At 42.3% G+C, this 24,490-nt stretch overlaps 1 protein-coding gene across 1 annotated transcript in view; it reads left to right on the forward strand.

Annotated features, from left to right (window-relative positions):
• Nucleotides 1-24,219, forward strand: part of DCN (decorin) — a 54,925-nt gene extending 30,706 nt beyond the window's left edge. Inside the window, exons 3-8 of the mRNA XM_075012006.1 lie at nt 2,788-2,900; nt 10,558-10,771; nt 11,005-11,118; nt 14,239-14,332; nt 20,394-20,532; nt 23,438-24,219. Coding sequence (XP_074868107.1) covers nt 2,788-2,900; nt 10,558-10,771; nt 11,005-11,118; nt 14,239-14,332; nt 20,394-20,532; nt 23,438-23,632 — 869 coding nt within the window. The 3' untranslated portion in view covers nt 23,633-24,219. The remainder of the gene's footprint in view (nt 1-2,787; nt 2,901-10,557; nt 10,772-11,004; nt 11,119-14,238; nt 14,333-20,393; nt 20,533-23,437) is intronic.
• The last annotated feature ends 271 nt before the right edge of the window (nt 24,220-24,490 follow it).

Below are 24,490 nucleotides of genomic sequence, written 5' to 3' on the forward strand. Positions count from 1 at the left end.
TGCCCCATCACCCCAGCCTGCATCCTACCATGGCTGCAGCTGGGCCTCCTGGAGACTGCTCTGGAGGGACGAGAAGGCAGCTGCAAACCAGGCAGTCATGCAAGAGATGACTGCATGCTTCGGCACCGGCTGGTGATGGAGCAGAACGTGTGCGTGTGGCTGGCTGGCATCTTGGATGCCGTGGCCCAGGCCTTGACTGTCCACCTCAATGAACCCCCCCCACCCCCTCACCAGCCTGGTCCACAGCCACCCCCCCAGCAGCTACACCCCCAGCAGCCACCCCCCCGGCAGCTGCACCCCTGGCAGCCACCCCTCCGGCAGCTGCCCCCAGAGTGGTGGACCTGTCACTTTCTGCCTGCATCGAGCTGGCCTGGTGCCTGCTGGCCAAGGCGGGTGTCTCTGTCCCAGCCCCAGTGGCCCCCCTGCACACCCTGTGGAGGCCGAGCCTGCAGCACCCCCACTCCAGCCCAACCTCCCAGTGGTCCCGGCCCTGTCTCAGCCCAGCAAGGGACCCTGGATTTGGGGCAGCAGGGGCAGCCATGACTGACATGGCTCCTGGTCCCACAAACCCCTGGGCAATTGACCCATCTCCCATCCCACCCCTGCTCCCAGTTCAGTCCCCTTACCTAGCCCCCACCTCCCTGCTGTGGACTGTTCCCCCCAGGCACTGCAAATAGTTTCACACATTGTTCTGTTGTGTTGTATAATTACAGTTATTCCCCAAAGTGAAGGTTATTTTTCCCACCCTAACCCCATGTCCCTAGTGCTTGGTGGGAGACTGGTGAGGGGGGAGTGGGACGGAGTGTGTTCAGTGGGGGGCAGGAGGGTGGGAGAAATGGGGGGGCCCGTCATGCAGTGTGTTCCTGGCCTGCCACAAGACCTCCCCAACCCTGATCCCATCCCCCGACACCATCCCCCTGGGGGCAGCATGGGGCAGCGGGCAGCTGTTCACACCTGGCCCCCAGGTTCGCAGCCCAGCCCTGGGTCAAGGGCTCCCACCAGCTCTCCACAAGGTTGTGGAGGGCACAGCAGGTGGCGATGACCAAGGGAGCCTGTTGAAGAGGCTCCAAAACCTCCCCTTCAGCCTCTCAAACACCTGCTCAACTGTGGCCCTGGTGTGGTTGAGGAGACTGTTAAAGGTGTCCTGGGCCAGAATGGTGCATCTGGTATAGGGCTGAATGAGCAACTGGTGCAGCGGGTACACATCTGCATTTGGCACCCTCAGCCACGAATTCTGGAACATCTGGGCATCATGGGCCCTGCCCAGCCATGCCCCCCACACTTCCAGGATATGGCTCCTTGCATCCATCAGGGCCTGGAGTACCACCAAGTGGTACCCATTCCTGTTAATGCAGTCCATGGTCCGGAGCCCAGATCACCACATGCATCCTGTGCAGGACTCCAAAACAATTGGGGAAGCCCAGATACGCAAACCTGGCATTGGAAACCTCCAGGTCCCCCAAGGTCATGACGCGTCGCAGGAGCACCATGTTGATGGCTTACGTGATCTGCTGAGGGGGGAAGACACATCCATGAACACCTGACCAGGAGGCCCCCCGACCACCTCTTTCTTTGAAGCTATTTTGTAGTGTAGACACAGCCTTACACTATTACTGATAGAATGTTTGTCATAAACAAGTCCAGACAGTTCAACATCTCTTAGCTGTGCACGCATAGACACTATTACTTGTAGTATATGTCAACTATGTTTGACCTCTCTTGCACAATATTTTTTGTGCTGTTAAAACTGGGTTTAGTAGGAAACACAATAGGTAACTTTATTTGTGTTGTGAGGTTTTCATCAGACTAAGACATAGCAGAAAAGGAAACTTGGGTAAAGCTTGTAATATTTAAAAATAAGTAATTTCATTTCCATTGCTTCATTGCAATGACATATCAGCTCTTCAGAAAATGGTCCCAAAGAGAGTCTTTAATTTAAATTATCTGATGTTCTTTTGGCATTCGCGCAGTCTGACATTATGACAAACTGAAACCAAGAGATCTGTTCTCCAGAAAACTTGGATCTAGCTTCAATTTAAAAAAAAAATCTATTTGTTTTGTTAAGATGGAGTTGAGATATTGTCAGCTTCACTGTAAGTATGTTTAGTTATTCTGAGCTCCACTAGCCTTGATTTTTGTGTATGTATATATGCATGCTAAAGGTGAAAATGAAAACTTTGTCTCAATTAGCAGTTTCTAAAGTTAAGGTCTGATTTTTTTCACCCATTAAAATCAAGGGGGTTTCTTCCTTTTTACTTGAGTGGGGGCAGGATTGCTCCCATCTAACTCTTACTGGCAAGTTCATTTACTTGAAATAATTTCAATTAAGCATACTTTTTACCTCTAAAAATCCAGCACAGTCTAAGAGATGGGAATGGTTTCTGTTCACCAAAGCCATGTGTACAGTGAAAATAACGCAAAAATCTAGAGCCTCACCCTGCTAACTTCACTCATCAGGCAATTCATTAAAACCAGAGCAGTTAACTGCATTAGAAAGGGTTTGTGACATTTAAGTACCTTGCACTGTACAGAACTGTAGTTTTTGAAAAATTCCAAGAAACTGGTGGAATGGACATGGGAATAAATGTGTTTTGACATGGCATGACCAAATAAAAGGCACGGCTTGTTTTGACGAGACGGGGACAGAAAAACTCAGAAAATGAGCCTTAGAAAGGGTTTCTTTAAAGAAAAAAATAATATTAAATGTTGCCAAGAATAATCTTTGCCTTTCTTCTAAGCTGGTTAATGCTTTCAGAGCTGTTTGCTTATCCTTTTCTCCCTCCACAGGCCTGGATAAAGTGCCAAAGGATCTTCCCTCAGACACCACTCTGCTAGATTTACAGAACAACAAAATCACTGAAATAAAGGATGGGGATTTCAAGAACTTAAAGAATCTCCATGTAAGTGAACAATGAGTTGACAACCAGTGCCAATGGGAAGAAGAGATGATCCCTTTTAGAGCTGTAATTTAGCAAAAGAAATTTGAAACATTAGTAATGTATCTTCTATACTTTACACTGTGTAGCAATACTCCCCATTCAGTCAGTCAGGAAATGCTGCTGCTAAGATCATATTCTTTGCCTGCTCATGTTGCTGCCCCTCTTTGACTAACTCTATTGGTTCCTCTTTTTTTACTGCATTAAGTCTCTTGTCATCAGTTTTGAGGCCCTTCATAACTTTTTCTCCACCCATCGAGCCAACAAAGATCCATTTCAAGTTGTTTTTCATCCCCTGTGCTGTGCTAACAGTATCGGCCTCGATGTCCCATTTGTCCACTTCTCTATGCTTTCTTATACACCATCATCTATGGGTGAACTCATGTTCCACACAAAGCATGTCATGATTTTTGGTGCCTGAATCATGAGTTTTGTATGGTTGGGGTTGGCAGAATTGTCAGCACCACCATAATAAAATAGCTTTTTTCAATTGCTTAGAAAAATTAAAGAACTTTCATCAACTTAGAAAACTACTTTGACTTGGAAGTCAAGTAAGAACATTATAGAGACTTAACATCACGCAAGAACACCATCATCAGCTGGCACAAGCAGCCCTGATTAATATTATACTATCACTTTTATGGCTGAACTTTTCACAATCCACTCCAATTTTGCTGAATAAGAAAGAGAGTCTGTTGTGTGTTAGGCTCTGCATATGTGTGTAATTTGATAGTCCACATTTTGAAAAAAGGCGTTGTAAAAAAATGAAAGATATTCCTAGTATCATAACCACTGCCTTCTTGTGCTGGAGCTTCAAACACTAAAGATAAAACTCCTAGCCCTGTGGCCACAAGTGGCAAAACTCCCATTGACTTTTCTGGAGTCAACATTTCCTCCTGCATCTATTCCATTTATCTTGGCTACAGTTACACTAGAAGCATCAGTCGACAGACATTTCTGTTGAAAGATGTGCCGACAAAATGACTGTCAACAGAATGCAGCCACACACAAAAGCCAATTGGAAGAGCACTCCACTCTGTCAAAAAAGCAGCAGGGCTGGGCATTAAGGGAAAGTAATGGTATGTTCCAATTTCTTCTGTAATGTGTGTGTATGTTTAAGATTCATCTTTCAGACCAACAATAGAAGATGATGGTCTCAAAGAGGTCCAGCCTTGTTCAAGTACCACACTTATCTATTACCTTCCTTTTTTCCTTCCAGGTGGTTTCATGCTAGACTAGAATAAACCAGAATGGGACATTTTCAGGTGTTTGTCATGAAACCTAAAATGTAGCCATCTCCCTTCTAGCATTTTTGGTTCTGCACAAACAAGGGAGTGAATTTGTGATTGTTCTCCAGGCTAGCTAACCTATGTAATGCATGTTTTGGCAGCATCTCCTTCCCCATTATCACTGCATACAGATGTTTTACTTCAGCTTTACTCATTCAGCTCATGTTTTCACTGACCCCTCATCTCTCACTTGTTGCTTTTTGTTATAAGTAAACCAGATGAGAGGCACATTCAGAGAAAAGTAAACGTTACTATTCCAAAACTAATTCCTTCTTTTCTTAATGAGTTCCATATACAATGGAGAAAAGTAAGAGAGAGATAGCCGTGTTAGTCTATATACCCACTTCTTCAGACACTTCTTCAGACCCACTTCAGTCTATCCCATGAAAGCTCACCACCTAATAAATTATTTGTTAGTCTTTAAAGTGCTACTGGACTGCTTTTTGTTTTGATATACAATGGAATTATTTCAAAGAGCAGAACAACACATGGTTATGGCATTGCCAGGTGCCATACAGGTATCTTAATCACAGAAATTGTTGCTGTGTGACATGCCAAAGATTCTTTTGCAGAATCCCTTCTGCACTATATGGTGAAAAATGTCTGCTAAATGCCAAAGACAGGGGTTTTCAAATAAAGGTAGTGACCCAAGTGTCAGGGGTAGTGACAGATGGACCTTTCCCTTCCCATACTGTTAAATGAGGGGTACTACTTAATCTTTAAATGGTGATTTGATGACTGAAGTAACTCAGCCCAGGGTTATGGGTCTATATTACAGGAATAGGTAGATGAGGTTCTGTGGACTGCAGAGTGAAAGAGAGTGTCTAGATCAGGGGTGGGGAATGATTTTTGATGGGGCAGCACTTCAAGAATATGGTAAGTGCTCAAGGGCTACGCTTTTCTATGATATTAATAGAGTTGGTTCATGGTCTGGGATGGAAGTTGGGTACAGGAGGGAGTTCTGCACAGGGACCGTAGTGTCAGAGGTGAGGGGTCTGGGAGGAAGTTTGGGTGAAGGAAGGGGATGTACACTGGGGCAGGAGATTGGGGTGCAGGGCCTTGGAGGTGGCTTGGGTGCAGAAAAGGATTCTGATCTGGGTGAGTAGTGTAGAGGGGGATGCAGGTTCTCTGAGGAAGTTGTGACTAGGGGCAGAAGGTTTGCGTTGTGACCTGGGACAGCGGATGGGGTGTGGGAGGGCATTGGTTGCCAGGGTGCAGGCTATGGCCTGAAGGAACTTACCATGGTCAGGTCCTGGCCCGCGGCCCAGTGCTTACCATACTCAGCTACCTGCCTGCCATGACCCCACATGCTGCTCAAAGCAGCCAGATGCTGGGGCCAGCACATGTATCTCTGACAATGTGTCCCTTGCCAGGAAGGGGGAAGCAGGTCTTTGTGTGCTCCACACACCTGCAAGCACTGCCCTTGCAGCTCCCATTAGCTGGTTTCTGGCCAATAGGAGGCTACAAGGATGGTGTGGGTGGGAGCAGGGTGTGGTGATTGCCCCTGAGAGTTGCAGGATGTCAGTCCCAGGTTTCTATTGGCCACAGGACATTGGCAACTCAGATTATAGTGGCAGGCTGGAGCCGAAAGTTTCACAGGCTGGATCTGGCCAGGAGCCCCTGTTTTGCCCGTCTCTTGCCTAGATGATCATGGCAGTCCTTTTTGGCCTTGAATCCTCTGAGATGGGAGGCAGAGTAATGGTATAGAAAAGATTAAGAACCACTGGCATGGGGATATACTTTCCACAATTCCCTTGTTCTTTTCTACAAAGAAAATCTTTGTAAAAAGTGTTTTTGATAACTATCCTGATTTGTACACTGAGTAGATTTTGTGAAAGTTTGTAAAACACAAGAGAATTTTATGAAACTTCCCAGAAAGAACTTTGTCATACTCAGCACATAATTTTTGTAAATAAATACCTTTTGGCCAAGCAATTTTGGCACAAGACATTACTAAAGCTTCTGCTTCCAGAAGCTCTCCAGATACTGTGAATATCAACTAGATAGGTAAGTTCTGGCATAAAGAATGCTACTGAACATTTTATAGCAAACCTATGCCTCTCTAATTCTGGCCAAACTCCCTCCAAAACACTAAGGCTGTATCTACATTGGACCACCCGTCCAGAAGGGACATGCTAATGTGCTAGGGGAAACATTCAAAGGATGTGTGGATTTAAATATTTTGCACCTTATTTGCATATTCCCATGAGATCTCACTTCCAGAAGAGCCTTTTCCAGAAGCCAAAGATGTCATGTAGACATTTGAGGCATAAGGGGGTTTTCCTTCTGAAGGAGCCCCATCTACATGGCAGCTTTGGCTTCTGGAAAAAGCAAGATCTAATGGGAATATGAAATGAGGTGAGAGATATTTAAATACGTGCCTCATTTGAATGTTCCCTTTAACTCATCATCACGCCTCTTCTGGAAGGGTGGTCCAGTGCTGATACAGCATAACAGAGAGTTTAAAGCAGCTGATCAGGCTGTAATTTAATTAAAAGGCAGACAACTTAAAGCAGATTCAAAGAAATAGTTTAATGGCTTTTTAGTTAATACACTGAGATAAGGTAGGACTTTAGGTAAAAGTTTTCAAAAGCACCTGAAGGCATATCTACCCTGCATCCTTCCTGCGGCAACAGGTAATAAACATCCACACTTAGCACCCCCCACCCCATGGTTTTAAACAGCCATACTGGCTGCAAGGCATAGCTTAGAACAAAATAAAACAGCTCTTATGTCGCACTTTAAAGACTAACAAAATGATTTATTAGGTGATGAGCTTTCAGGGGACAGACCCACTTCTTTAGATCGATAGCATTTCCAGTACGGACTGACAGCTATATAGTGCAGAGGTCCAAAAAAACTGCAATAAAAACTGACAAATCAAGCACATAAGACTGAAAGGAGCAGGAGGGGTGAGGAGTGGGGGATGTTAAGTATCTTGCCTGAGGTACTTAGAACAATTACAATAAAGACATGCTTTACGGGTGTGGGTATGTACTTGAATGGGTACCCTACGTGGCGCTTTATGCATCCTAGCTGTGCCTTCTTGCCTACACTATTTTTAGCAGTTTAGTCTCCTGTTGTGTCCCCACTGCGGGAGCCTTCCCCTCCACAGGAGAAGATTCCCCCGCCCTCTCCAATGGGAAAAGGTTGTGCCAGAGGGGAGGCAGCTGGGAAGGAATTCAACAGCTCCTCACAGCTGGAGTCTTTTCCTGCCACAGGGAAATGTTCTGGCAGTAGAATGTCAGCTGGGAAAGGATTCATCAGTGGGGAGGGGCTCACGCCATTCTCTGCTGCCTCCCCTCTTCTGGAACCTTTCACTGGCATGTATTACACACCACAGCTTGTACTCAGCCTGCTTTTCACTGTAGCATGTAACCACACGTACACTGCACACTGCCACCAGTGGTGTGTCATATAAATGGAGCCTTAGTATGCCTTAGGAGCCTAATTTGTACTGAAAGTTGATGGGACTTATGTGCCTACCTCATTTAGCTGCCTATAAAAGTATCACCATCAGTAAAAATCAACCAAACCTGTACATTACTTGCAACAACACCTGCAGTTACTCTGCTTATATTAAAAATAATAAATGGCATTAAATCATCATGATTCAAGCTATAACATTCACCACTCCCTGATGTCAGGACCTATCATTCCCCATGTGCTGAATTATGTTGGGGATGGGATTTACATTTTCTTCCAAAAATGTGGCTTTGATTATTTTCAAATAAAAGTCACTGAATTAGATAAACCATTGGCTTTTTCTACCTGCAGGTCTTATAGCTTATCAGTGTTAAGTAAGTAAGTGATACTTATGAGAGTATCTTCTACATGACCATTAAACTTATGTTGGGAGCGACTTACTGTAAGTGAAGCTAGCCTGATGAACTGTGAGGACGTCCTCCCAACAATCCGTTGCTGCTGGCTACTACATAAAATTAAAAGTACATTTCTATGTACTCTGTGGAGCCATCTGCAAAACATACAACTTGTTTTACTTAGGGTGCACTGAACGGGGAAAACATCTGGGGAAAACTTGTCATGTGCACATACATGCACACAGGCACACATTGCTCCAAACTATCATTCCACTTCTCTCCTTTCACTTTTCCCTAAGTGGTTGCTTCCTCATGAACATATACTTTTAGGCACTTGCTTATTGCACAACCAATTTGACAAAAGTCTCAAACAATCAGCTTTCCCTCTTTAGATATACTGGTAGCTGAGAGAAGTTTAACTATGGGAGGATTAAGAATTGGTTAGAATTGGTTAGAAAGATATTGGAATAGGACTGAAAATATGTGGGCTATCAAAACATGTGGAGTGAAAGCATTTTTTTCCCCATTCCTGCAAGTAACAATACAAAAGTGAACAAGAATTTCGTAGAACAGTGCTCGAATAAAAATAAATAAATACTTCTTCACATGTACATAGCACTTTTCAGCCAATACTCTCAAAGCATTTCACATCCATTCATTCATTTACCTTCCAAACACTCTGTGAGGTGCATAAATTAATGGGTGGAAAAAGTGAAGGAACAGCAAATGGATTCATTGTACTACATAACACTCCTTAGCTTTGATTTATTGTAGTCTTCGCATTAATTACAGGTTGAACCTCTCTTTGTCCGGCACCCTTGAGACTTGACCGGTGCCATACGAGAGAATTTGCTGGACCACAGGAGGTCCACTCTGTTTATCACACTACCAACCCTTCCACTGCTTACTGGGCTTTTAGAAGCATTTAGTGGTAAATTACAGCAGAAAACACTGAGAGCCAGGACTGGTGGCTGTAAACAAACTTTATGGGACCACAGGAAACTTGGGCGCACCCTTATTAAGTGGTTGTCCAGCTAAGATCCTGGCAGACTACGGATGTTGCCAGATGAGAGAGTTCTGGATTAGAGAGAGGTTCAACCTGTACTGGAATCGAAACGTGTATTTATCACATTATTGTTCGTTGAACACCAACGTGTGATCAGTGCTTTAGAGGTTATGAATTAAGACATCATCCATGAACTAGGCGATTGACAAACCAAAATGCTGATCCTTCTAACTGTTGCCAAAGGAAGCTGTCCTTACTCACGTGAGTAATCCCATTAACTTAAAGGGCCTATAGGATTTGAGTCAGACAAGAATCTATTGAGTAACAACCGCATAATTATGATGTTATATATTATAGATTGTTATACAGGGCTAGATTGTGCCCTGACCTTAAGCAGCCGTCACAGATTTTCTTCCTTGGAGAGACTGGATAGAATGTGGGCAGAGATAGCTGGCTGCTCAGTGGTCAGGTCAGAATACGGCAGTCCAAAATAGGCTTTGTCAGTTACACCTCTCTCTTATTCCCATCACACTGAGGGAGCCATTAGTGACACAATGGCTGCGTCTACACGTGCACGCTACTTCGAAGTAGCGGCAGTAACTTCGAAATAGCGCCCGTCACATCTACACGTGTTGGGCGCTATTTCGAAGTTGAAATCGACGTTAGGCGGCGAGACGTCGAAGTCGCTAACCCCATGAGCGGATGGGAATAGCGCCCTACTTCGACGTTCAACATCGAAGTAGGGACGTGTAGACGATCCGCGTCCCGCAACATCGAAATAGCGGGGTCCTCCATGGCGGCCATCAGCTGGGGGGTTGAGAGATACTCTCTCTCCAGCCCTTGCGGGGCTCTGTGGTCACCATGGGCAGCAGCCCTTAGCCCAGGGCTTCTGGCTGCTGCTGCTGCAGCTGGGGGTCCGTGCTGCATATACAGGGTCTGCAACTAGTTGTTGGCTCTGTGTATCTTGCACTGTTTAATGAAAGTGTGTCTGGGAGGGGCCCTTTAAGGGAGCGACTTGCTGTTGAGTCCGCCCCGTGACCCTGTCTGCAGCTGTGCCTGGCTCCCTTATTTCGATGTGTGCTACTTTGGCGTGTAGACGTTCCCTCGCTGTGCCTATTTCGATGTTGGGCTGAGCAACGTCGAAGTTGAACATCGACGTTGCCAGCCCTGGAGGACGTGTAGACGTTATTCATCGAAATAGCCTATTTCGATGTCGCAACATCGAAATAAGCTATTTCGAAGTTGGGTGCACGTGTAGACGTAGCCAATATGGCCCTATTGTTGTTGTTACTACAGAGACTGAGGTGCTGATGCAGTTATGCTTATTTGAGTTGTCTCTTGTCCACTGATGTCAAAAATTAAAGGTATTTTTGGTAGATATTTATCTTTGCTCATCTGTATTCTTCTCATTTTTGAAATTCAAAACTTTCAGACTTTAATGAAATGTTGCCCTAATTGTATGCCCACAATGGAGGTAACAAAACTCCTGCTTTATTATTTCGCAGGCATTGATCCTTGTGAACAACAAAATAAACAAGATCAGCCCTGCAGCCTTTGCTCCACTGAAGAAACTAGAGAGACTTTACCTCTCCAAGAATAACTTAAAGGAACTTCCAGAAAACATGCCCAAAAGCCTTCAGGAGCTACGTGCCCATGAGAATGAGATCACCAAGTTGAGGAAAGCTGTCTTTGATGGACTGAATAGCATGATTGTCGTGGGTATGAATAATAAGAGATTTCTGCTTAAGTAACTTGTTCCAGTGTATATTTTATGGATATTACTCTTTACCCATTATACTTGTAATATCTTTGCATGGGTAAAATAAGAGGTGTTGTAATAGTCTACAGCAATTGGCCAGATTATCCATGGTTCTTCAAAGGAAAAATGCTCAGTTGTTTAATACTTCTAAATTTAAACAACCATGCAGTTCACAGACATATTTTGTTTGCAGAACTGGGCACCAACCCACTCAAGAGCTCTGGGGTTGAAAATGGAGCCTTTCAAGGGATGAAGAAGCTCTCCTATATACGTATTTCAGATACCAACATTACTAGTATCCCTAGAGGTAAGAACAGGGTTTAACAGATTTGGACATATGAAATACACTAATCAATAAGATTCAAGACCATGTAGTTCAGTTGGATTGATCACTTACCCAGATAATTAGGGCAACAGCTGCTGGCCACATGTGCTACGTTCACAAGCGAGTGAACTGTAAGCATGCCCCAATCAGGGTTGACTATATTTATTAGAATAAGGTTCTGATGAAATCACGTTAGCATGTGACCGGTAAATGACAATGGCTACATCTACACGTGAAGCCTACATCGAAGTAGCCTATTTCAATGTGGCGACATTGAAATAGGCTATTTCGATGAATAACGTCTACACGTCCTCCAGGGCTGGCAACGTCGATGTTGAACATCGACGTTGCGCAGCACCACATCGAAATAGGCACTGCGAGGGAACGTCTACACGCCAAAGTAGCACACATCGAAATAAGGGTGCCAGGCACAGCTGCAGACAGGGTCACAGGGCGGACTCAACAGCAAGCCGCTCCCTTAAAGGGCCCCTCCCAGACACAGTTGCACTAAACAACACAAGATCCACAGAGCCGACAACTGGTTGCAGACCCTGTGCATGCAGCATGGATCCGCAGCTGCAGCAGCAGCAGCCAGAATCCCTGGGCTAAGGGCTGCTGCACACGGTGACCATAGAGCCCCGCAGGGGCTGGAGAGAGAGCATCTCTCAACCCCTCAGCTGATGGCTGCCATGGCAGACCCCACTATTTCGAAGTTGCGGGACGCACATGGACTATACGGTCCCTACTTCGACGTTGAACGTCGAAGTAGGGCGCTATTCCAATCCCCTCATGAGGTTAGCGACTTCGACGTCTCGCCACCTAACGTCGAAGTTAACTTCGAAATAGCACCCGACGCGTGTAGCCGTGACGGGCGCTATTTCGAAGTTAGTGCCACTACTTCGAAGTAGCGTGCACGTGTAGACACGGCTAATAGGTGGTAAAGGAGTGATAAAGGTAAAGATAGAAGGTGATAAAGGAGTACATATACTCCTTTCCCACAACCAATGCCGTGAACCTGCAGAGATATGGGATCATCCTTGACTATGACGAAGGTGTCCTGGGTTCGAATCATGCTATAGACAGCAGTTTACACATGTCTGGTGAGTTCCAATAAGAATAAAACTGGTCACGTGCTAATGTGGTTTCATCGGAACCTTATTCTAATTCAAAACCATGGCCAAATTCTGCCAGAAGTCAACCAGAGCCATTTGAGTTAAATCAGGTCACTTCCACACCTTGCATGGGTTAGTACCAGGGTTGTGCAATTTAATATTTCATTAACAGAGCTCAGTTACAAAGGTAAACCAGCTTATTTGGACTTTCTTGCAGATGAGAGGGAAGGGGTGAAAATTGTTGTAGGCCTGATTCTGATTGAGATAATACTGGTATAAATCAGCAGTTACCCTGATGAACTCAATGGAGTAAGAATAGTGTACACCTAATGTTAATGATATGAGAATCAGGCCCTGTGAGTGAGTGAGTGTTGTCTTCATTGTCAAAGAGGCATTCATCTGTGAAATGGGTAAATTTACAACTTTTTGAATAATTCCTTGTATATTAGAATAAAAAATCTCTAGTGTAATAAGCCAATGGGATTCAAAAATATAAAATTGGATCCAAAATGCAGGAAACGACAGTCACTATATTAATATTCTGTCCAGCAAACTGTCATGAAAAGGCATACACTTTCCGAAAGTTAATATCACAAGCTTTTTAGTTAGTACTATTTCCCTCCTCCCGCCCCATTTGTGTTAAGGCTGTAGTTGTTTTTATGTACTGCCTAAGAGAGCCAAAATATTGGGTACTGGGTATTGGGTATTTTTTTTCTGTGATAAATGGGATTAGCACACTGATATTCACATTCAATGTGCTCTCCACCAGGGGTGGGCAAATGTTTTGGCCCAAGGGTCACATCAGGGTATTGCCATAAATGCTCACTAAATAGGGGACTGGAGTAAAAGAGGGGATGAGGACTCCAGCTGAGGGTGTGGGCTCTGGGGTGGGGCCACAATTGAAGAGTTCATGGTGTGGCAGGGGCTCAGGCCTGGAGCAAAGGACTGGAATGTGGGGGCAGTGAAGGCTTTGGCTGGTGCAGACTCTGGAATGGAGCTGGGGATGAGAGTTTTGGGGGTATGGCAGGGTGCTCTGGGTTGGGACAGAAGGGTTTGGAGGGCAGTAGGGGGATCAGGGCTGGGGCAGGGCTTGAGACACTGTTGAGGTTCATAGTTGCAGGGTCCAGGCTGTGCTGACCTCTTCAAGAAGCTCCCTGATGTAGGGCCATGTCCCTCTTCCAGCCAGCTCTTATGTGCCAGTGCTGGCAGGCAGCTCTGTGCACTGCCCACTCCTCCCCCAATCCAGAGGAATCACACTGTGATTCCCAGCGAATGGGCTACAGAGGCAGTGCTTGGGGCAGGAAGCAGTGCAGATAGCCTTCAGGCTGCCACTATGCATGGGAACCAGAGGGGGAAAATGCTGCTGCTTCTGGGAGCCATGCAGAACCATAGCATACACAGATCAGGGCAAGCCCACAGATCCTATTTCCCCACCGCAACTCAAGGGTTGGACTGAAACAGCTGATGAGCTGGATGTGGCCAATGGGCTGTAATTTTGTCTACACATGCTCTACATGAATGTTAAAAAGTACCATTTTTCCTTATTTAGTTAATTATTTTACCACTACTTCTAACTATCAAAGACATCAGGGTCCACATTTAACACATCCACACACAAGTAGGTGCAGGCAGACATTCAGCTCCATGCAGAGTTCCATTTAAGCTGTTTTGAAGATTGATGTGGGCCTCGGCATAGCATTACTTTTCAATCAAAGTGATATGTTATTTGCAAATCCTCTCTTTTCAAGTGCTCCCCATTGCAAAAGTTCTTTAATATTCTAAACGGATATTTTTCACAATGCACATTGCAAGACTCCTGACTCTTCTCAGACAATGTGTCTATATTCTAGTTACTAGACCTGATCTCAGTTATGTTAAGGCCATTTTATCCCACTCCAACAATATAAAGGAGACATAATAGAACTGGGGAACAGGCCCAGCTTTTTATGTTTGCATTATACTGAAAACTTGTTGGGGACATCTGTTTCAGGCCTTCCTCCATCCCTTACGGAGCTTCATCTTGATGGGAACAAGATCACCAAAGTTGATTCCGAAAGTCTAGCTGGACTGGCAAACTTGGCTAAGTAATAATGTTTTCACATAACTTACAAACAATACCTGTGATATACACAATAGGAAGAAATTGCTCTAGAGTTAAGAAAGTCATAATCTTTTTAGCCTGAGATGTGCCAAACCTTCTAGCAGGAAAAGTTAGAGGTTGTCAACATGGTGTGACAATGCCCATTAAAAGAGTGAGGTTTCTAAAGCCCGCTAGGGTGTTGTGTATTAATTGGCCCATGTAGGTCCTGCTGAAGAGCACTCAGAGTTCTCTAGTACACTTTAACATAGTGCTGTTGGAAGGAATATTAAGTCAGAGCACAACGAAGAACCATTGGTATGCACCAGCAAGATCTCCATTGGCCAATAATGAGGGGAACATAATAGAGCACACTGAAAAATCACACCGCCATAGGGTTATTACTTAGCTAAAGAGAATACAGGGATTTTGCCACTGAGCAATTCAAACGTCTTCTGGAAAACTTGCAAGGAACTTAAAAGAAACTTACAAGGCAAAAAGATTGTTACCCTGGAAAGAATGTTGAACAGTCCTAACAATAACCTGTTATGAGAAATGCTCTCTAATTTTTAAGATTAAAGAAAGAAAACTTCAGCAATTTAGGAAACGTAGGGTTTGTCTACACAGCAGTTATTTCGAAATAGAAGGCACCATTTTGAAAGAACTATGCAAGTGTCTATACAATGCAAGTGCTATTTCAACTGTTATTTTGAAATAATTTTGAAATAGCAGATGCCTCATTTCAAAATTGGTAACCTCATTGTACAAGGAATAGCGCCTACTTTGAAATAGAGGCTGTGTAGGCAGGGAATAGAAACTATTTTGAAATAACCATAGTGTATCCAATGGCTTTGTTTTGCTCTATTTCAGAACAGCTGAGAGCTATTTCAAAATGCATTTTGTGTGTAGCTGTGCTATTTCAAAATAAGCTATTCCAAAAAATCTTTTCCAGAATACTTCCTCAGGAATAACACTGCTGTGTAGACATAGCCCTAGTGTTTGTGATATGTTGTGCAAATATAACCACTAGGGATTTTTGCTATGATTCAGCAAATCTCATATACCTGTATATCAATATTTTGCTCAACTGAGGCCCAACATAAGATGAGAGAACTAAACAGGAACATAAGAATTCCCATACTGTATCAGATCCATTGTCCAGGCCAGTAACCTTTCTCTGCCAGAGGCTGGCAGCAGGTGCTTCAGAGATGTAAGAAGAACTTGGCAGTAGGTAGATGTGACAAAATCGTATGCCTTGTCAATGACTCAGTGAACTGATTGAAAAAAAATGTACAGTATTTTGAATAAATGTTGGGCATGTGATTCTCAGTTAGGTAATTATCTACCTCTGTACAGACTGCATGCAAGGTAGGTGTAAAATCTACACATATGCTCTGGCAAAACTTTCTACCAACTCTGCAATCACTTTACATTGGTGTATACAAAAGAGTGAGAATCAGGCCCTGTGAGTCTCATACAGATGCATACTAGGGGGCTTGTGAACCTGTTTCCTCCACAGTCCAGAAAGAGGTAAATCTGTCCTGCTTAGTCAACAAAACAATACAAAAAATATACTTTGTGCAGAAAGGCAAGGATTTTTTTTTTTTAAATTATGGCTTTTTAGGGTTCTTCTCACTGCAAGATAGTGCAGGCAGATGTCCAGTTCTTTAACTGAGAATACTAATAAATCAGTAGCCATGGAGTACCTGTCATTAACTATCCCATCAGAGACTAACAGAGGCCCAGTAATAAGTCAATTTGTATGAAGTCCATCTTGTTGGACTTGGAGAGGAAGATGATGTCTGTCTGTATCTGTGCAAGTTTTTTCATGAGGTTGATGAATATCCACTTCATACAGATAAATTAATCCTGTCATGGTGAGAAGGATCAGAAGGTAGCTGTGTTAGTTTGTATCTGCAAAACCAACAAGCAGTCATGTGGCACCTTACAGACTGACAGACATATTGGAGCATAAGCTTTGGTGGTCATCTGTTGAAGTGGGTTTTTGCCCATGAAAGCCTATGCCCCAATAACTCTGTTAGTCTACAAGGTGCCGCAGGACTTCTCGTTGTTTTTGCAAATACAGACTAACACAGGTACCCTTCTGATACCAGTAAAAAGTGCTAGTTATCACACTGGGAGTTTCAAAGTTGTAAGATTATGATACATTAAATGCTTTTTTAATATAAATATTTAACATATCAAGGTCTCTTTTGTTACTGAGATATTTATTTGTCATTCATCTGACTGGCAGAATGCAGGCAAAGAAGAGAAACAGTTGGAAAACACATTAGCAGCTAACAGGAAATGTTTTTGCCTATTTACTGTAGTTCATCTTGGAACTAAATGCACTGAAGTAAATATAACCAGATCAAATGAATAGTAACACAGAGTAAGCCATGCTCGTCTATACAATATCAAAACAAAAAGCAGTCAAGTAGCTTTCAAGTGCTACTTGACTGCTTTTTGTTCAGATCAAATGAAGTTTTTGGATATTTTAAATGGGGATAATTCTTTTATTCTTCTTGGAGTCAGCCACTTGGAAAAGCTCATGAGGGCTTGTAAAATCTAAACAGAATATTTCAATAATGAAAATGGTTAATCCTCAGCTATTTGTCTTAGTTCTTCATCATACATTATCACAGATTCACCTTCACCCAGAGAGCTATACAAAATGTTCTAATGCCTCATTTCGAAGGCTTTTAAATTTTTGGTAAGCATATCAAGAGAAGTACCATGACTTTTGAATTAAAGACCAGGGAAGTGATACTTCTATCTGTAATCATTTACTCCAAAGTTAGTGGCTTGTGTATCAACTTCTGTAGAAATGATGAAAAAGAAACCTTCCAAAACCATAAAACCAAACATCCAAATATTTTCCTTTGAAGTGTACATGCTGGAATTCACCATTTCTTCCTGACCACTGAGTATTTCCAACCAAATTTGGTACAGAAGAGGAACGGCACATGCCAAACTCCTCATTCTGAAAACTTACTGTTTTACCTCCTTTTCACCTCTTTGCTTCCAATGGGTGTGATTGGGGCTTTTGTCAACAGAAGAAGTGGAGAAGAGGCCATGACCACTTCTTTAATCAGACAGCAAGAAGAGCTACTATTGAGAGCAGAGGTCTTTGCTTTAGGTCCCATAAAGTCACACTGTCTTTTTCTATGGATCTAGATGGAAATCTACTGGCTTGGGTAGAAGGTGGTGTCAAGTTCATCCTACACTACAGTATACTGTAGGATCATCACACCATGGGGTTCAAGAAACCCTGTTTTCAATGTAGAATATTTGTAAATTAGATCAGTGGGGATGGAGCAGAGAGAGGTTGGCTGAAGAAAGGGGAGGGAACGCTAAGGCATTGTATGAGTGGAGGGGGAGAACCCCCACTGAGTTTGTTCAATAATATACAAGGGGCCAGCTCCCCCATGCACCCCCTGCCCAAAAAAAGATCAATTATCATTGAAGTGCCTAAATAAAAATGTACATACTTCACTATAGCCACACAATTAAACTAGAATGTGACTTTGCTTCTGCTGGGATGTATCATGGTTAAACAGTTTAATCGCTTCCTTAAGATGCAGTTAACATTTCAGAAACAGGCCAGTTTAGTGTATATCTATGTTAAGACATTTTGGCATGGCAATGATTCAGCATGATAACTCCTCCCAGTTCTACTGTTTATTCTGTGGGGAATCCTTGATTACTAGCAGAACAGCAATATTTTCTTCAAAGTTTACTTATAAGCTGCAGCAAACACAACTCTAACTGGATAATGACTCATAGATGACAGATAGCATGAAATTCCACTGGATAGTTTATGCATTAGCCTCACGACTGTACAAAGGGTAATCTTCCATTAAAAGACAAAGAGATGTCTCCCACTGCGTACAGAGGAAGTAGTATCTTACCCTAACTGTTCATTTTAGATTTATAGTGTTTGTGTGGTCCATACAAAAGCAACAGGGGAGAGGGCCAACAAAGGGTTTACAGAAAAAAGAAGCTGAATGCATTGTTTTGAATTACCATAAAATGTTCAATTCTAATTTTATATATTGTTTCTTTGTTAGTGTTCACAAGTTATTCAGTGATAGGACAAATAAAGCTAAAACATCTGTAAAACATTTACAACATAAGAAAATCCTATTTTATTACAAATTATTTCCCAACTTCCTCTCCTATCCCTGCAGAAAAAGAAAGAAGTGCTAACACTCTAAAACCATTGTATGCCAATATTTCCATCTCCACCAAAAAAAAAAAAAAGCCAATTCTGTTGTCCCCACAGAATTCTCTTTATCTTAGGCAGGTCTGCTTAGATGCTTATATATGTATCCAAATTATGTTTAGATACATGTTCATTAAGATTTTGTAGATTTTTTTTTTGACAGAATGGCCATATTTCTGACACATCCTCAAACATCCTTAATGATACACATTGCCAGAGTTTACTAAACAATTCCATTACGTTATTTGCTCTCCAGGCCAAGCTAATTACCTTAAATGAAATCCTGAAGTCTTTACTTTTTATGAACTGCAGTCATTGGGAACTTTGTTTAAGTAAGAACTTAACTGAGGTTTTTAGGATCTGACTCAAAGTTTCAAGTGAAGTTAAGGGCTATTTTCAACCACGTTAAGGTTGCTTCTTATAAGAGAAATATTACTCTTATATCAGTTGCTCAGGGAGTCATCCAAAGCCCATAGATATCAGTGAGAGGCTTCAATGGGCCTTGGATAGGACCTTTAGTAATTTTGTTGAGCTTTATATATAGCATGTTTTGTTGTTGTTTAAATATAGTGAATGTTACTAGATGTTAGCATTACTCCTTCTTCTATGTTTATTTTCTTATTAAGACACTCTGCACAAGGGTTTCTTCTAGTGACTTGCCTCCATTCTGGGTACTTCTCTTTGGCTTTAAAACCCAATTTGATGTTTTCAGTTGTGTAGATACATATTTGCTCCAAAATCTGGTGTTTGTACCTGGTGTAAATTACACAACCTTACCATAGAAACAATAAGTCCTGTGGAACCTTATAGAGTAACAGATTTATTGAAGCATATGCTTTCATGGTTAAAGACCCACTTCATCAGATGTATGTCAGATGCTATTACCATAGCAGATTGTAATGAACCCACCATTCTCTAGTAGTCTTTGTCTATAGTGAGCTGTACTATTGTTAGATGTTTTGATTGCAGCTATACAATTGTAGGTCTGTTTCTCAGAGTTGTAGAGTTAAGAAGTCCCACAATTATTTTTTCCCCTGAAAATGAAAGAAAGCAATGAATTAGGGTGAAGGAGAAAGCAGCTGCCTAACGACTAATGATTATTTTAACTTGGACTACCAGATCCCCTAAAGAAAGAAAGTCTTGATTGTCAGCAGTTTGAGATCTGAAGGGCAACAATATGCAAATACCTGTAGAACTGGGTTTTCCATACAGGCACATAAATTGCACCAATAAATGCAGAATATGCATATTATTAAAAGGAAGGACAGTAAACAGTCCTTGACTAAACTCAGTAGATCTGGGTTCATGTCTAAGCTCTGACCCAATTCCTTGCATTTTGCTGGACAGGTCATTAAATCTTTCTGTGCCTTATTTCCCTAAAATGGATAAAAATACATCCATAATCCCCAGGAATGCCATCAGGATAAATGGATACATGTTTGTGAACCACTCAGATATACCATAAGGGGGTCAAGTATACTGAAAGACATATTTACAGTCTGGTTCTTCAGTATTCCACTGATCATGTGCCTACAGTAGATGTGTGAATACATACACAAATACATGATGTAGCAGTAGTAAGTAATTCAAAAATACCAGGTGAAGTGGAAACAAACTGAATTATGCAATGATAATTTTGGTAGTTCAAGTCATGGAATTTCCTGCTCTTCCAAACATAGTGTGGCTTTGTGATTTCATAGCCCATTAACAATCCATAAGGCCATCCTGCCCCATTATGTGAGAAATGTTAAGAAACACTGACTTTGTGCAGAACTGTCACAGGAATCACCTGTGAGAAGCAGTTGCTTTGCTAATGTTTACCTGGTGCCATTCTGTCTTGCAGATTGGGTCTCGGTTACAACAGCATCAGTGCTGTTGACAACGGCTCCCTTTCCAATATACCTCATCTGAAGGAACTCCACTTGGATAACAATGACCTTGTCAAAGTGCCTGGTGGTTTGGCTGAGCACAAATACATCCAGGTAAAGTATATTTTACAAATTCAGATGTGCACTCATGAAAAGGTACTGAAAACACCTTTCCATTACTGTTGATCTTTAAACAAAATAAAGTACTGGCCATTCTGTCTTTTTCATGTATGCCCCCAACTGTGACTTGTGGCAAGCCTCATAGCCACTGCTTGGCAATAATTGATTATTGAATTGAATAATTGCTGATATGTGAAAGAAAGCACTGCATATTAGAAGATTAACATTTTGATTTTCATTTTGGTATATGGACAAAGAGGGACATAGTCTAAGTGTGGATGTACATGGACTCATAAATACGTGAGCAGTGGAAATAATATGCTTGATAAATTTATCATGCACATTTCACTGCTCTTTGCACTCTATCTTCCCATAGCTTTTTTTTTTCCAGGAGGTTCAAAAATTTTCAGCAGCTTTAGACAGTCATATTTTTTCCAAACTGTTACAGAAATGTGTGCCTTGGCCTTCCACAAAATTACACCTTTCAAAGGCCAAGAACAGTTCATATGCCGTTCCACAGTCAAATTTAAGCTCAGACATCTTCTAAACCTGAAGATCTGAAAATAGAAAGTGAAATCTTGGTCCCACTGAAGTCAATGACAAAACTCATACTGATGTCAGTGAGGCCAGGATTACATCCAGCAATGTCAAGTAATTGGAAAAGGAAAGATTTCCTAACTAAAACCAGTACTTATATGTAGGTCTTGAAAATCCGGGAGCTAGCAAACTTTAAAATTTTTACATTCCTAGCCTGAAGTCATTTTTAAAAGGTTTATAACTCCCTCTGACTTCTGTACAATTGGACTTGGTTTAATGAAGGTGTTATACTTGTAGAAAAATAAAACCAGTCCATTTTGAAAATATAACTTTTTAAGATGTTTCTAAAATAGTTTTTCCCAAATGAAATGAGCATTTACTGAAAACTCTGTTACTTGATCACGTAGAAAGGGTTAACAGCTGTTTCGTGGGATGACCTAGATAATAGTTGCTTTGCTAGTCAGAAAAAATCCTCAGTACTTATGCTAGTGAAAATACAGATACTAAATCAATGCCCTATTGTATGTAGTAGGGCTCTGTCCCCTCCATAGCTATGTGAGTTATCATTCTGAACCTCAAATATGTGTGTCTTGTGCAAGAGAAAAATATCATTGAGTTTGACTAAAGCATGTGGGAGCTGTCATAAATAATGAAATTGTATACTGCAAACTTTGGTGGAAAAACAATGCCTATGCTGTAATCAGCATTAAAATCTTTACGGTTGCTCTTGGCAAGGAGTTAAAATTATCACAATGTTGATGATATTCCCCATATTGAAGTGAAAGATTAAATAGAAAACTATCTATATTCACTTAAGAAAACCCCTCAGACAAACACACTTTTATTGTCCATGCCTGTCCACTTCTGTAACAAATATGTTGACCAAGGGGATTATTTTTGAAAATGCCTGTGTTCGATAATGATTTTATTGCATTGCTATAGTTTGCTTTACATTTTTGGGTTGTAGAGGTTGCACTTCCCTGGTCTGGCAGGACCCTGACCGGTCCTGAGCAAGAGAATTTGCTGAAGCGGGGATAGTCCCCCACCACTGGCCCCCAAGCACCGCTTTGCTTCTGCCTCCCACCTCCTTGCCCCCCTGCTGTGTCCTTGGTGGCCCAGGTTCTGGATCCTGCCATGACATCCAGCTAGGGTCCCAGCTCCATGCTGTCCTGGGACTACCATGGGGCTCTGGCCCCAGACCCTCAATGGAGCTCCAGCCCCAGACCTGCCTAACCTGACCCTCACGGGTCTCCTATGGAGATTCAATCTCAGCACCCTTGCTGCGGACAAGAGGCTCTGGTTTGTCCTGGGCTCCTTGGGGCTGCAACTGTGCTCTGGTCAAGCCCCATACTGCCACGGGATTCCAGCCTGGCTCCAGGCTCCCAGGGCTGCAGTGGGGCTTTGTCCCCAGCCTTCATGGCGCTCTGACTCCAACCCTCATGGGGCTCCAAGTCTGGATTCCAGCCCTGGCCCAAGTGGGGCTCCGACTTCAACAGGCCCCATATCTGCCCTCTGGCGAGCTCCAGGTTCTGGCCCCAGCACCACCAGGCTCCAGCCCCCACACCTCCACTGCAGGGCTCTGGCCCTGGCCCCTTACTGCAGTAGGCTGCGTCGGGGCTTTGGCCACAGGCTGCCTACCTCATTGCATCTGGCAGCCTGCCCTTCTACTCCCACGCTCTCTGGTTCAAGAGCATCGATGTTGTCAGACCACAGAGTGAAGGTTTTGGAGGTGCAACCTGTAATCTCTTATTCAGCAAGATACTTAAGCACAAGCCAAACTTTAAGTACATGAGCAGTCCCAAATGATTTCTTGAAATATGGCATGTGGTTAAGCACTTTTATAATTGATCCCTTAGATTAAAAGTAACACAACTTTATTTGACCACTCTTAAAAATGACCTCTATGAGAACCCAATTTATCTGAGCCTCCATTATGCAGCTCTCCATATGAAATGAACGGGGGCTCTCAATTTTTTACTGTGATTTGCCCCCGGTCCCAACAAGTTCAGATAAATAGAGTTCCACTGCATCAGTAAAACAGTGTATTCAATATATGTTGCATGTAGGAAAACTAAGGTTCAGCGTTTCATTTTAACTGTGGAATAATGCAGATTTGTATGTTTTATCAGACAAGTTTTGGATTTTTAATCACAGAACAGTAGGATCCCTGGTTATTTTCCATGGCAAAATTCAGTTACTCAAGAAAAGGAGTATAAAGTATCAAAGGAGATGCACGGTGTATTTGGAAGAGCAAATAGATTGCTATGCTGTGATGTCGTTTACTGATTTTCTAACATATCCATAGTTGTGCACTTCACCATATTAGTCTGGCTTCTCACATATACAATTGTATATATTTCAGGTAGTCTACCTTCATAACAACAAAATCGCTTCTGTTGGTCCCAGTGACTTTTGCCCTCCTGGATACAACACCAAAAAGGCTTCCTATTCAGGTTTGAGTCTTTTTGGTAACCCTGTACAATACTGGGAAATCCAACCATCTACTTTCCGATGTGTCTATGAACGGTCAGCAATACAGCTTGGAAATTATAAATAGAGATGAGGCTTGGATGTACTTCAGCTGCAAATACCTGTTGTCATAAGCCTGTTTTAAAATTGTTAACAATTAAAAGCCAAATACTGGAAATTTCACTGAGTGTATATCACCCATTGATGTAAAATAAGTGATTCTTCATAAGCGTATACGAGAAAACACACAATCAAAAGAATTACCAGCTGTACCCTGTTTTGCCTTCATTTTGCCAGAATGCTTTCTGTAGTATCTTTCAGATAGTGAAACACTACAGGTATTCACATTCCATTGTATATGAGATTCGGGGTAAATATTTGTCAAAGCTTTTGATATTAAAAAATGATAATGATTTAGGGTTGTTGGGGTTTTGTTGTTTTTTGTTTTTATAGCCACTCATGAAACCTGGTGGAATAAAAAGGAGATGAGACTTTATTTTTTATTCTTGGGCACAGTAGCCCCTTTAAACCTTAAATCAAGCCCTGGAGGTTTAAAAATATCTGCTCTAACATGTTTTAAATCTAATTCTGAATGTATCTATTTAGCAAAGGCAATATAAATGGTTGCTAATGTCATTATTTTGGTAAAAAAAAATAAAACAAACTCATATTGTATACTTATTTCCTTTTCTTAAGTGTTTATGAATCTACCTGAGCAACTCTAGTCAAGGTTAGCAAATAACAATTTTGTTGACATAAAAATAAATAATTTGCAGTACAAGCCATTTGTCACATATTCCTGTTCTTCACTACTTTTGGATCATGATTGCTTACACTCTTTGGGGAGAATCCAGGACATTCTGATCATATGAGCTGTTTCACTGGGCCGACTTACGAGAAGTGAGGTAATTGCGATTTAGACTTTTATATTAATCCATTTATAGAT

The sequence above is a fragment of the Carettochelys insculpta genome, chromosome 1, assembly GCF_033958435.1.
Source record: "Carettochelys insculpta isolate YL-2023 chromosome 1, ASM3395843v1, whole genome shotgun sequence".
Taxonomy (NCBI): domain Eukaryota; kingdom Metazoa; phylum Chordata; order Testudines; family Carettochelyidae; genus Carettochelys; species Carettochelys insculpta.